Here is a 15,022-nt window from a genome sequence, read left to right as displayed (position 1 = left end):
ATACAACTGTATTCGGATGCAGGATTTCATTGTCAATTGGAAGCCACTGACCAAAAAATATGTGCTTTATAGTGTGTATTTATTGTGCTTTATGCGTTGTGTTGTCAGAAAATTCTCTAGGTACGTGCCTCTGTAATGGTTTATGGAAGGAAAACATAAAATACTTGCACACACTTCATTTACAGAGCACGTGCTTTATATAAAGAACATAACATTGAAAACACAACAAAAAATAAAATATAAATGTATAATTGTAACATTTGTCTTTTAATAAAATATGAAAGTCTCATTTTTAAAAGCAAAGCATTACTATATATATATATATATATATATATATATATATATATATATATATATATATATATATATATATATATATATATGAGCAGTAATTAAAGAAAGAATAAGCGTGAGTGAACATGCTTGTCAATAAAGCAATTAAAAAAAAACATTCTTTTTGGTCCTTAAGATCAATATAGCGCTCCAACTAAAGCCCGTTCAAAATTTTTATATTGATGGGCATTCTCGGGTTGTGCATCGATAAACGTACGGACTATTAATACAACACTTAACATTTTATACATTTATAAATAGAAGACACCTATATGGAGATAACTAAAAAGCGATTCACTCACGCTTATTATTCAGGCATATCCTCAGACTCCTTCTTACCCGGAGTTTCACCGTGACCTCTACTGCTGTTGAAAATACTTGGTAGCGGTGCTGCAATCGTGTTTGTTGATTTTGACGATGTAAACCGCTCTGGTGGACGCGCTGACAATTTTGACTGAAAACAATTCCTTTTGTACCTCAACGTCCCAAGAAAGGCTTATGTGCTCCTCGCCGTGCCATCTCCGACTCGGAGTGTTCTGTGTTGTCGGCATTGAGCCTGTTTCAGCTGCACTGCATCAACATGGTAAGTGTGATAGCGAGCTCGATGTGCTGTGGTTCTCTTTAGTTTAGTTTATTTAATTTTTTATTTTATTTGCATTTTTTTAAATGTGATTTTCGTCATCGGACACTTCTTCTGACTTCTTAGAATTGTGATCCCATTCAATTCATATTGCAGCAGTGCTTTAGCTTCTTGCTTAGCTTACCGGTAGCTAACTCATGAGGCGCACCTGATCTGGACTCATTCTTTTACTGCATTTAACTGTCGATGTAAAGATTTTATTTAAGTAACCCCGACGCGCCTTAGTTACTGCCAGTTCATTCCTCGTGCTTCCTGTTAGCGGCTGACGATAATGTGCCTCTTAAAGAGTGTGACAATGCAACCTGTTAGCTGACTTGGGAGCCTTTTATGGCATCTTAGGTGTCTGCATGTACCTGAATCAACTTGTTTGACCCCTAGATGACCTTCGAGTAACTGTGACGTTGAATTGCGTATTATGACTTTCTGTCTGAGTTGATAAATGCATCATACAGAATTTGACATAGGTTGACATCTACTCAATAAACTAAAATATTCTAAAACCTTTACAGGAGAACAAAATTTAACCTCTGTTTTTTTTCAAGGTCATTTTAAAGTTTTAGTGCACAGCTTGTTGGTTGCTGTGCTCTAATAAGGAGCTGTTTGGCAAATATTACTACAGGTGGTTTGATCCATGACTAGAACAGTACATTTCCACAAGCTTCCACTGTTAATCCCTTTCAGTGACTCCTCCCGTCTCTGTCTTTGATGCAATCTGCTGAGAACAGTTTGAAATCCACTTCGTAGCCGAATTCTGATTGAAATGGCAAATATATTCACCTCCTGTGAATTTTGTCAGTCATCAAATTATGCATTCATTGTGTGAATTCAAAAGTTTAGAAGTCAAATTAAGTTCACCTATAAAGGTTAGAAAGGTTCACCTGAAAGCAGAATATTCAGAAATGTTTTTGTATCGTGTAGATAATAAAAATAACATGTAATTTTATGGCCATCCAGTCCTCATCCTCTTTGGGATCGCAAGTGAGCTAGAACCCATCGCAGCTGACTTTGACCAAGAGGCAGTGGGCAGCCCCAACTGATCAGAAATCAGAAATCCCTTTATTGTCATTGTACTCAAGTGTGCAACGAGATTAGACCAGGACCACCAGACAATCGTAGAGCACATATACAGCCAAGCATTTACACTCACATTCACACCTATGGAAGGTTTTTGGAATATGGTAGGAAGCTGAGATTTGAATCTCCAACTCAGGACTGGGAAGGTGTTGTCTTGGTTTACAATACCGAATAGGTGCATGTGTGGAGCAGTGAATTGTGGTTAGTCGGGGGTCCTAGGTTTGAATCTTTTGCTTGTGTGGAGTTACCATGTTTTCCCACATACTTGTGTGGGTTTTTTCTGCAGATCTCCATCTTCCTCTCACATTCTAAAAACATACATAAGGGTAAACCAAAGACTTGATAGGTGAGAGTGTGATGGGTTGTTTGCCTGGCTGTCTACTTTTCCTCATTGCTTTGTGGCCAGCTGCTCGCTTCCATTTGAGGAAGCGGAGCCAAAGTGTGAACAAAAGTTCCCTTAATGGGATTGAAAGTATTTTAATTTGTTAAGGCAGAGGTGCATTTGAGACCTCTACAAACACAAATACTGCTTGCCCCAAAAACACAAAATTCATTTATGCATCCAACGAAAAGTCAAAGCCACCAGTGGCGTATTTCCCCTTTAAATCATTTCCCCATTTTACGATGAGAGAAGGGTTTGATCTCACACACACACATAAAAAAATGGATCAATATGGTTCCAAGCTCAGAATCATGGGTAGAATCCCCTCTGCTCACCCCCCACAGATTTCAATTGGTTGTCTCGTGGAGGGGGTCAAGCAGTACGGGCAAGATAAGAGAAACCGTGCTATCTCAATTTCCCGAGGTGTGAGATCCTTGCAGGTTTCCTATGACGAATGGTCAGCGGCGCCCACCTAACCAACTTGAGGTGGTGGGCTTTTGACCCATATATCACACACTGGGACGATGTGAGGCGGGTGTCTTGAGCCACAGACATTATGTTTGGCCACCAGTCAGTCACCTCTGAGCAAAGATAATTGCCACGTTATTGGCACTCTCTCATCTCTCTCGGTGACGTGAAGAAGTATTGACGTGTGGTTTTGGAGCTTAAACCAGGCAAAATGTGCATGAGCCCCGTGACTAATTTCACGTGTAGTTCTAGTGTGCTGCTCTGGTCTGTCATTCACATCCTCTTCATCTGTCTTGGCTCATGTGGGTTTAATTGACATTGAAGAAAAACATGTTCTTTTTTTTTGTGGGCTTCTATGTAGCATGTACTTCATGTACAAACATGAAATGTGCAGTTAGCTTAATTTACTTTACACGTTTTTACATTTCTCTGGGACTCCAAAAAAATACAACAGTTGGAGTGAAATTGCAAAAAGTGTGGAACATTTTTCAAGTTTATTTTTTATCAATGAGTGATGATGATCTTTTCCTGCTCTTTCCATTGGAGTCGAATCATGTTGAGTGTTATTAACTGAAGTAAAATGTTTAGTTTTTTATGACCATGTCAGAGGTGTTTTAATTTTACATTCCTTGTTGTAGTTTGAGTGAAGTAGATTTTATTTATCTAATAACGAAAATTTGATGAATCGTTTATAATATCTGGTTGATTTCACGGCCTTCATTATGACATCGTAAACCAGCAAATAGTAGGACGGAAGCGTTTAGTTTACAACGCTTGCACAATTTCCGCAAAATTTAGATTCAGGGTGGATTAGACAAGGGAGAAAAAAAATACATGGTGAGGATCTGGGAAAAGGTGCAAAAGGAAAAATGTGTATGCTTTTAAGTTACTGTGGTACCATTGAATCATAATTGCACCACTCTGGTCTGTTTCTCATCCGCCATGAACCAGGAAGTAGCCCGTGACCTTGAGAGCATCTGAACAAATGCGTAGAAATGTGACTTTTTGGCGGATCTGTTGTGTCCCTTATGTAGCTGTGCCAGCTTTTCATTCTCTTTGGTGCTTTAGGAGGTTGATTGAATTGTTTATCGAGAATGCGGTGCTTAATCTTTCAACACTATACAGTATATTATGCTGCTATGCTCTTCTTTGCTAAGCTACCAAAACCGTGAATCGATTCACGCACTTTAGATGAAATGTTATTTCCATTTAAATGCCACTTAAACCATTCTGTTTTCACAGGGTGTGATTGGTGTGCAGCTGGTGGTTACCATGGTAATGGCCAGTGTGATACAAAAAATCATACCTCATTATTCCTTTGCAAGATGGCTACTTTGCAGTGGCAGGTAATTCACACTGTCACACACAGCTTTGTTTTTGTTTTTCAGTTGAATGTCTTTTCTTGAATTCTCAAAACTTTGAGATTAATGATAGAGATGAAAGTCAGTGAAACAGTTTGGAAGAAGGCGGCGAAGAGAGACAAAAATAATGAAGTGGTCCGGGAGAATGCTGCGTAACATAAAATAAAAGGTTATTTCCTCTAATTGGCACCAGGATTTTGAAACCTATTTAAAAATTTGTTTTATAGTTGAGGTAACATTAAAACATTTCATGAGTAAAAGAGGAGGTTTTTACACTGCTTTTGTGATTCACTTTTATGTAATTTTAGAAAACAAGCTGCGGCTACCCTATGTATTCAGGTGTTCAAAAAAGCTACCCCCAAAATGCGGTGTTCTTAATTAGAGATAAGTTGTTTTCCAAATGATGCACTTGAACAAGCCCTTATTTCTAGTGTTTGCTTTGTAAGGATGCATTACTTTTATCTTTTTCACAATTGCTTCTGAAATGTGTATCAGAGGAACTATATAAAGCTTTAGGGAACACTCTTGTTTTATGGAAATTTCACAAATGGTGCGGAGCTGCTCGAAATACTTTAAGTTAAATTCATTCAAGATAGAATTTCCAGTTAAGAGCATTTCTGTCTTTCAAGTTGTTCCTTATTTTTAAATGAAAGGGAGCACACAAAATAAATGTGGTCTCTTGTGTATATCCAGATCATAATTTCAACTCTTTTCTACATCTCAATAAAAAAATCAATTTCTGGTTAATTGTGTTGCCCTTATTTCTCACGCTTGTCTCATATGGCTCTCGTTTTGCTAGTCTGCGGTGGTATCAGCACCCCACGGAAGATGAGTTGAGGAACCTTGCTGGGAAACAGAAGGGACAGAAGAAAAAAGACAGGTATGTGTGCATGGCGAGGAGTTGTCACGGTCTAAAGATGCTAAACAGTGGAAGTTACACTTTCACCCCACTCTGAAGAGAAGATGACATAGCTGGAGATGATCATGTTGGTGAACAGATCACATTGAAGCCTTTACAGGAACGCTTCAGTCCTGTTTGAAGTGACGTCATCTTTAGTCAAACGTCTCCATGAGATGAGGTGTTTGAGGAGCGTTGTTTTATATCCCCAAAATCTCCTCCACCTCCTCCCACCTTGTTAATCTGGTGATACGATGATATATATGATAATGTCAAACTTTGTGCGTTATACGTGTAATACCACGACCACGGGCGCAAACACTTTAACAAATACTGACTAGAAGTAGTGGAACGCAATTTGTGCTGACTTGCTTTGTATTGTCTAGCCTCGTTTTCATTTAGGATTTTGTCCGACCATTAGACCAGATTTGATATTGCTCATCCGCCAACCTTGCATATTTTGAGGAGCCACTGTAGTCCTATTGAAACAAATGGATCTTTTGACGGCTATTTCCTATACCTCAACACTGCCCTTTGGATAACGCCAACGACTCCGAGTTGCTCATTGACCTGGTTTTGCCAGGTAACTTTGAAACACGACCGCCCTGAACTCAGGCACTTAGCGCTAAACTGTGCTGTGGACAAGTGAAACATTTTGTTCAAAGTGATCACAGTTCTGTTTCTGGTGTGGTTGGACCTCACGCAATACCCGAGCAATGCAATTGAACTGATCCAAGGCCATGAAAAAATCCAAACATTCTTATTCCGAGGGGTATTTCCGTGATCCCTTTTTCATTGCTACAATTTATTTACCAATTTCAGTTTGTTGACATTGATACGGTTTTTGATTTTATGAAAATTGGTCTTCCTGAATTAAAACCATGTCAGATCATACTGAGTGGTGGTTTCTCTGTCTGTTAGACAATTTTGTCTTGAGTGTGTATTGAAGCATAGGTTGAACACATGAATTTAGCACATTTTTCCTGTGCGTTTTTTTTTTTTTCCTCAATAGGAATTTAAATTGAAGTCAGTACTGCAAGTTAATCCTCAAAGAGCAGGGGCTGGGTTCCAAATAGCCCTTTTCTCTGACCCTGTATGAGGCAGGTTTGTGTTCTGCGGCACCACATGTTCAGTAATCCCCCAAAATAAAAAGATGGACCACTGTCTTTTTGCCAGCTCATGCCATGCAGCTCAGTTTCCATTGTTGGCTCACTGACTCCCTCAGTGGGATGAAGCTGAGCCCCTTTTTTTGCTGTCAGGTGCCTCGAAGAAGAAATGTCTTGGGCGTGTTTTGGCCCGGAACGCTTACAGTGGCATTGTCCTGTGAATGTAGCGCCCACACTGGGTTGAACAAACACAGGCCAGAACTGAGGAGGCCCATCAGATAGTTCCTCATGCTCAAAGAGTGGCTCTCCATTACCTGCTGTGAGTGACTTAGTTCTGCCTAAAGACCGCAGTTGAAAAGAAATAATAAGTTCTCTCTTTCCATGATCACAGTTTTCATGTATGACTCATTTTGGAGTAAAAAAGTTCTGTTGAATGTAGAATTCTATTTGACTCATATTTATGTTGCTCTTTACACCAGGAAGTACAATGGTCACATAGACAACAAGCCGCTAACCGTACCCAAGGACATAGATCTTCAACTCGAGACAAAATACATCACGGAAGTCGACACATTAGGTGCAAACATATTTTCTACAGCTTTTTTTTTTTTTTGTGCGCCAACATTCCCAATGCAATGTTGGTTGTGCTTTCTGAATATAGATATGATTTGAAAACTCAATTCCCTTTTTCTGTGCCCTCAGCGTTGCACTACTTCCCAGAGTTCCAGTGGCTGGTTGATTTCACAGTCGCGGCGACTGTGGTCTATCTAATAACGGAGCTGTACTACAGTGTTGCTCAACCCTCAGGAGAGATGAACATCAGTGTGGTCTGGTCCATGCTAGTGCTCGCCTTTGTCGTGTATCCTTCAATCAGTCCTTGCATGAGGTCACGTCAAATGTTCTATCAATGGACGACGTTGCCCGCTGTATTAGAATCACATAAATGCTGTGCCGTGAGTCATATGGAAACCAGACCATTTTAAAGCGTCTGCTTTATGCGGCCTGGTTTTCAAAATGACACCAGAAGGTCGTTTTTGAAAGCAGCTTCTACAAATCCCTCGAGTTGCCTCTCTGACTGCGAGCAGCTGTAAAAAGAGAAAACTATCATGGCATTCCGATGACAGCATTGAACAATAACCTTTAATATCAGATCTAAGTTGTCGCTGCCAGAGTGACAAGAAAAATATTTTATTTCCTCAAATCGCAGCCCTTAGACGAGCAGTGTGTCTCAATTAGTCATCGGGTGTCATCGGCTTGAAGAAACAAACACTTAACTTTTCAGTTTAAAAAAAAACACAATAGTTTTTTTTCTTAAGTAAAATTGGGTGCCTTGGCTCAATAAAGATTGTGAAACACTTGTTAAAAAAAAAAAAAAATGACAATAATGCTTCAACCCTTTGATAGCCACACTGGCTGCAATGAGCAAATGCATGCGGATATCAGTTGCTAACTAAATAAATAGTGTGATGTCATAACAGTGCGACAGCGTGAAATTTGCCAGCAAATTTCTAAACACCAAACTCAAGCTGCATTGACGCCTCCCTCCTTCATAACCTAAAGCAAAGGCGGATTTGTCATTACTGTGACGGTATCTTAAAGCTGTAGCGCGATCAGAAACGTTTAAGCAAATGGACACAGTGTCAACGCCCCGTATTAAATCACATTTCAATCATTTGAACTTAAAACCCTCCTATATTAAATGCCACAGGTTAGTGCTTTCTTTGTCTGGAAGCGAGACCAAATCATTTCAGCATGATTGTGTAGATCCAAGCAGCAGCCGAGGCTCTAAAATGATGTGGCGATCTCCTACTAGGCTTGACTGCCAGCACCTTTATGGTCCACAGCTCCCTGCTATTTTGCTACGCTGAATGATGGCCTAATAATATGCATTATCCGTGCCGCCAACCACAGGAATCAATCTTTTCCAGTGCTCCTGGTCAACCTCGGCTCGCCGCGGTCAGATGGTGTGTCATTTCCTGACTACGTCAAAGATTGGAGACCTAAATTTCCCCAGCGCAGCACCTGACAAGGAATAGACATGAGACTCTGAATATGAGGGAGCATGTTTCTTCAATATATGTGCTAATGGAGCACTTGATTTTCAGTTTTCCTGTTTCATTTGTGATGACAATGTTTAAGACGATCGGGACCCGTAGGCAACACTACGGTGCTGCTCACGTAACTGCTGTGTGCTCTTAAGGGAGTTTTATAAGATCACTATGGTCTCTGAACTCTGCCTATGCACTCACCGTTGGGTGTCTCTGGAGAGAGAAATATTGGAGTTGCACTAAAAATGTAAAAATGATGCCTTGCATGGATTGGAAGGTTCTGTTTTGAAGTTGCAAGTGCTTGAAATAGAGTGGATATAAAGTCGACACACCCCTGTTCAAATGCAAAATTTTGTGATATTAAAACTGAATGAAAGCATTTCAGAATTTTTTTTTCATTATTGAAGCCTCTCTAGCCTGTAAAAATATTCAGTTTGGAAATGATATGAGTGACCAAACAGAATGAAAATACTCCATATAAATAAACAATTCAATCAGAATAAAAATGCCGTATCGCAATGGAAATTTAATCCGATTCATAGGGGTGCTGTATATTTCTGATCAGAGTGAACGTCATGTAAACAGTCAAATCGGAATAACCAGGCTGCGTCTGCTTAGCGCATGCTCTCCCTTGACCTAAATGCGGAGTGACGTCGTCATTTACGCACTTTAAAATAGGAGCGTCTTTGCCGAGCTTGTCTGCAACGGGGCATGTTTTAATGTACTGGTAACTTGTGTTTATTGTTTATTGTTTTTTTTTTTTCAATCAAGATGCTAATTTAATATAGAATAAAATGACCCAAAAATATCTCCATATAAACCCAGCTAGTGTCAGTCGAAATCATTCTTTTTACACGACAGCAAGCTTACAACATGGCTGAGACGTCATTGTTTATCATACCATCCACAGTCACCAAATTCGCACATAGTAATCTTGCCTAACTCATTGATGCTATAAGCAGGAAAAAAACTAAGTAAAATTAGAAAGACTTAAGATGTTTGTCTCATGGTCCTTTTTAGGTTTGAGTGACAGAGCCAACGATGCACATGTTAAATCAAAAGTTCCTTTTCGTCCAAGGCATGATATGGAACCATGTTTCTAAGAGGAAAATAAGACTTAAAGAAAAGTATGAATTGTGGCAAAACCACGAAGCAGAGGACATAATCAACAAAAACAATTCTTTTTTTTAGTCAAATACTTGAAATGTTCCACTGGAGCCACTTCTCCTTGACTGTGCCCCATTCAGTAAGATTCTCTTCTCGCTGACGACTCACTATTTTAAGCTGGAGGAAGGAGGCGAGCGCTCCCTCTGCATAACGTTCGGTTTCTTCTTCTTCGTCAAAGCCATGGCCATTCTCATCGTTACTGAGAACTACCTGGAATTTGGTCTGGAAACTGGTGAATGCCGCTCCACTCTTTGCAATCCTCAACCCTCACCTTCTGTCTGTCTCAAATTCAACTGTTTGTCAACACTCCTAGGTTTTGCCAACTTCTCGGATAGCGCGCTTCACTTCCTGGAGCACCAGGGCTTGGCGTCGCAGTAAGTTTTGTCTCAGTAAGCCTTCAGAAACTCTTCCTGATTCACGGTCATCTCTTTTCTCTCATTGACAGGGGTCCCATTTCAAAACTTACCTTCAAGCTAATCCTCGCCTTCCTCTGCGCTCTGATTGGAGCCTTTTTAACCTTCCCAGGTCTGCGATTGGCCCAGATGCACCTCGATGCCCTCAATGTGACCACAGCCAAATTTACACAGTGAGGCACAGTATTTTCATTGTTTAGGCTTGCCATTGTTTCACACGCTCACATATATATATATATATATCAAAATTAAAGCATTAACTCTGGAGATTTAACATGTTTATGCTGTTAAATATTCTTCCTCAGTTTATTTACTTCAAAATTAATTTGCATACTTTGCAAAGCCAAATTCAAATACTGTACCATATTAGCTGTACATCTTTAGGACATCATTTCAGAACAAAACACAATGCACTAGTTACCACTGGGTCTTGCAAACCAACACTGCTGGAGTGTGGTGCTTGTGGGCAGAACTAAATGTTTAAACTGTTTAAGTTTTGAGAAATCTTTCCAAGAAAAATGCCTGTAAAGATTACACCGTTTAGATTGTAGTCAAGGATCAAAGAAAGCTATTAGAACAGTCTTTGACTTAAAATACACATATTCATATTTGGTGATTTTACATTAATTCCAAGATGGGACTGAAGTAAATCAATATCTGTTACAAACTTCACAAAAGAATTTGATTCATCGCAATTAATTACATAAAAATGAGGTGATTAATAAGTTAAAAAATGTAATTGCATATATATTTTACTCAATATCTGTTTTTCTGACACATGACATTCTGTAAATGCCTCTTTGCATGTTTTTAATGCCTATTTCTTTGCGCATATTAACTGGCCATCTCCTTTGTCTCTCCCGCTCGTTGAAGAACTTTGCTTCATATCAATTTCCTGTCCCCACTCATCATGCTTCTGCTGTGGGTGAAGCCCATTACCAAGGACTACCTAATGAACCCCACCTTAGGAAAGGACAGCTTGCCTTTGTGAGTAAACCACGTTCAAGTTTATCTTTCGACTTTGCTTTCAAACCTAACAGCATTTTGCCTTAAAATCCTTCAATGAACCAATTTTTGTAGACGATATTTTAGGCTAGTAAACATATACTACATACGCAAAAGTCTACAGGCCCCTGCGGGTAGTCGAGCAACTTTTGCTGCTATATCAGCTTCCACTCATCTGGGAAGATGTTGAACTCAATTTTGAAATATCTGTATGAATGTTTGACCAATCATCCAGAAGAACATTCATCTACACAAAATTCATCCGACCATGTCTTTAGGGCCATTGAGTTTATGTTGAAACATAACGGGCTATACCTAAACAGCTGGAAGCACAGAATTGCCCAAATTATTTAAATGTACGATGAAAATTGAGACTCCTATTAGCAGACATTCTGTAATTGAATAAGAGTTATCTGGAGACTTATTTCCATGTAGTTACGATGACTCAACAGTTCCTTCAGAGTGCAAAATCCTCTTTTCCCCCCATTGCTGCAACTTTATTTCCCCTGCGGCGCTCAGTCCAGATGATGGAGTGATGTAGCGGTAACAAAGAAAAGCTGCCATCCGTCTCGTTCTTATGTGACTCAGCGCACCGTCTCCCCGTGTCTCCGTGTCAGGATGGCTGAGCAGACGTACGACACTCTGCGGTTATGGACCATCATACTGATGTGTGCGCTGCGGCTGGCGATGATGAGGCATCATTTGCAGGCCTACCTCAACCTGGCGCAGAAGACCGTGGAGCAGATGAAGAAGGAGGCGGGGCGGATAAGTATCGTCGACCTACAGAAGATGGTGATTGACTTCATTTGCGACAAAATGCTTTTTATGTATTTGCAAAAGCAAAGCTGTCAAATTTCACCGTGGGCCATGAGATATTAATGTATGATTTCAAGTGGTGTCGTGGCATGTTGGATTTAAGAACACAGTTTGGTTCACATTGGGCGCAGGAAGTGAACAAAAGTCGTGAGACATTTTTAGTATTTGTTTGACCAATTGTCGGCACACTAATACTTGTAGCTGGTTGCAAATGTTCACAGAGCTTCCATGAATGTGGTTTCGTGACTGGAGGCACGTTCTACATATTCTTCCTCTTACCAACCATACTACCTGAACAATTCCCAAAAGTGCAGACTTTTTCTACAAGGAGAAAAGTTGTAGGGCTCACACCGACAATGGGGGAGGGAAGGGGAGAGGGGAGGGATACTTTGTCTGCGCTGACGACTCATGAAAATAAACCCCCTAAAAAAACAACTCCTACAATTGATGGAAATTTTGGCGTTTTTTTTTTAAACCATGACTTTTTAAAAAGATTATCAAAATGTTTAAGAAATATTTTTGTTGAATTTTTACTATACAATACTTACCATGGTGTTTTTCTAATTTTGCACACAAGTAAAACATTTTTTTTAAAATGAAAATTAATACTCAGTGTTTTTGAAAACACCCAAACTAATAAAAACTAACAAAGCCACCTTGAAAACTAATTGAAATGAACTAAATAAAAAAAAAAACTCGAAACAAAATAAAAACTATTATAACCCCGAATAGAACATAAAATGTAGTTACTTTTTTTTACATTTTCTTATTTGTTACTTGGGGCTTTTTCCGCCTGCTAAAAAAAGGATAAAACAAACAAGGGGGAAAATTGGTCAGAAACTTAGGAATATGATGTTTTCCTTTTTTGCTAATTTCTTGTACTTTTCCCAATTTTTGTTTAACTTAATTAAAAAAAAACTGAGCATTTTTTAAACAAAAAAAAAATTGAAAATGAAAACTAAGAATTTCAAGTCTCTTTTTTAATTTGCTGGCTATTTCTTCTACTTCCCCTGATGTTTTCCCACCTTTTGCTAGCTTTCATCAAAAGGTTAAAAATGTGTAAAAACAAAACAAAACAAGGAAAAGTTAAAAAAAACTAAATAAATAAATTGAGGCAGAAACAGGCTTTCATATCTTGATTTTGTTTCTCATATTAGAAATGGATGATTATTTTGTTGTTGTCTGTATCCCCTCCAGGTCGCACGTGTCTTTTACTACTTGTGTGTAATCGCACTACAGTATGTGGCACCGCTGGTGATGCTGCTGCATACGACTTTGCTGCTAAAAACCTTAGGTGAGTCTTGTTGATCACTGTCCTCATAACTCACCAGACCCAATACATTGAAATGCCATCGTCTGTTCCCAACCCCCCCAAATAAGCAGCAATTAGTTTGCCGTTTTTGATTAAAAAAAAGAAAAACTGTGTTATATGATAAACAACAAAAGCAAATGAAAATAATCAGTTTTTTTGTAAGTGCACTAGGAGTATAAATATGTACTTTTGTGTGTTCTTCTCAAGTGGGCGTGGCTTAGTGACTGATGTCACGTTGCCGTCTTGACCCGCATGGTGACTTAATTTCGAGCTGGACTTTATTCAGGCATGCACCAAAAGAAGGCGACATACTTTACCTAAGGATTGAAAAAGAATCCACTGTTGATATAAAAAGTCTACACGCCCCAGTTCCATGGCGGCTGGTATATTATTTAAAGGGAAAAAAAAAAAAAACAGAGTCCAAGACAAATCATTTCAAAACTTACTCCACCATTAATGTGACCTACAGTTTAACCCGTACAACTCACCATGTAGAACGACAATGGCCATCGGTCAATTTGAAAAATCAAATGTGGCCCTTGCTCCCACTTTGTCATAACGTGTGTCTTCTCAATGTCAGGTGGACACTCGTGGGCTATCCATGTTGAACAAGAGCTGCCTTGCACACATCAGATGGACTCCGCGCCGGCGGAAGCGCCAATAGCTCCCCCGGTGGTGGAGGTGGGAGCGCGAGCCTCTGTTGCCCAACTTTCCGTAGCCCTCGGGGGCCTGAAGACCGTCTTCAGCCCGCTACTTTTTCGAGGCCTCTTCTCTTTCTTCACGTGGTGGATCGCCGCCTGCCTCTTCTCCACCTCCCTCTTTGGCCTCTTCTACCATCAGTATCTCATGGCGGCGTAACGCACGGCCCACCACCTCGCCGCACTGACTCACCATATCATCGGAACTAACTGATGGTTCAACTTCCAGTGCTTCCTCCACAGACGAAAACTGTGTTTTTGCATTCACTCCTTTTTATTCACTTCACAAGATTTCTTACATTTAGTAACAAATCACAAATGTGACTGACTAAGTAACGATGGAGTTTTTTAGTTTTTTGTTGTTTTTGTTTAGACTTGACTCATTTGGTCAAATACTGTATCTCATGCTGAAAACAGTTACGCAAACGCGTCAGTTTTTATTTTTTATGTGTCCGCAATTATTCACATGAAGGTATTACTGAATTTGGAGGTTTTTAGAGGTTAACTCATTTAAAATGTCACTGAGACAAGCCACCCTGCTTGGGTAACTGTCAGTGCTGACAGACTAAAAGCGTTTCCGAGTCTTAAAGTGATGGAGCGAGATGGAGGGGCCAATCAGCAAAGGAGCTTTGCATGTGTGTGTGTTGGGGGGTGGGGGGGGCGAGCGTGTGACACAACCACGACTGAGGAACAAGGCTTGAGCTCGTTTAGAGAATTGTTTGAATGTCCAAATGAAGTTTAAGTTGAAGACGTTCCAGAATATGTTGAAGCAGGCAGCGTGCCCGCTTGTTTTTTAAAAAAAAAAATGTTAACTGAGCCATTTTGAAACAAATCTGGAGCTCTTTCCAAGCAGCTGTGACTCTCTTAAAAGAGTGCTGCGCTTGTGTGCGTGCTGTTTGCATGCACGGCGTCGCTATTAGGACAAGATGCGTCGGCTACTGTTGATGCAAAAATGCCTTTCCTTGTTTTCCTCGTTTTTTCTAACTTCAATCACTTTTTTTTTCTTTTGTGTTTTTTCTAACAAATCAAGTTGATTTCATAAATGGTGCCAAGTGTCCCCAGGTTTGTCTCAAACTACATCCCCACCTTAAGGGCCTTAGAAGTTCATGAAGAATTGTGTATGTGTGTGTGTGTTCTTTTTGTGTGTGTGTGTGTGTGTTAGACCGAAGAGTATCTCTTTATGAAGCTAAAATGGATGTCCAAACCTTTCAACAGCCAGACGCAATGTCCAGCACTATTGTGCCATCCTCGTTGTTTTACATTTGTTACGTGAAATGTTTGAGTTCAGTTTTCCGATGGGA

The 15,022-nt window shown here is 39.8% G+C and overlaps 1 protein-coding gene across 1 annotated transcript; it reads left to right on the top strand.

The window, feature by feature from the left end:
- Positions 1-677: 677 nt before the first annotated feature.
- On the top strand, positions 678-14,227 carry tmem161b (transmembrane protein 161B). The gene is made up of 12 exons (XM_088291927.1): positions 678-916; positions 4,140-4,243; positions 5,058-5,138; positions 6,742-6,839; positions 6,965-7,121; positions 9,558-9,709; positions 9,791-9,851; positions 9,923-10,063; positions 10,764-10,877; positions 11,513-11,687; positions 12,909-13,005; positions 13,604-14,227. Exons 1-12 carry the CDS (start codon positions 914-916, stop codon positions 13,879-13,881), a joined length of 1,461 nt encoding a protein of 486 aa, XP_088148053.1. The 5' UTR covers positions 678-913; the 3' UTR covers positions 13,882-14,227.
- The last annotated feature ends 795 nt before the right edge of the window (positions 14,228-15,022 follow it).

This window comes from Idiotropiscis lumnitzeri, chromosome 1, assembly GCF_059441095.1.
Source record: "Idiotropiscis lumnitzeri isolate Australia: NSW breed Sydney's pygmy pipehorse chromosome 1, RoL_Ilum_1.0, whole genome shotgun sequence".
Classification (NCBI taxonomy): domain Eukaryota; kingdom Metazoa; phylum Chordata; class Actinopteri; order Syngnathiformes; family Syngnathidae; genus Idiotropiscis; species Idiotropiscis lumnitzeri.
Note: the sequence above shows the minus strand (reverse complement) of the source record. Positions and strands in the feature narration are given on the sequence as shown.

What these genes read in the sequence shown, in the direction of transcription:
- tmem161b (XM_088291927.1), top strand. An exon ending in GGACAGAAGAAAAAAGACAG is followed by an intron (nt 5,139 to 6,741) that starts GTATGTGTGCAT and finishes TCTTTACACCAG; the next exon opens with GAAGTACAATGGTCACATAG. An exon ending in TTTGCTGCTAAAAACCTTAG is followed by an intron (nt 13,006 to 13,603) that starts GTGAGTCTTGTT and finishes TCTCAATGTCAG; the next exon opens with GTGGACACTCGTGGGCTATC.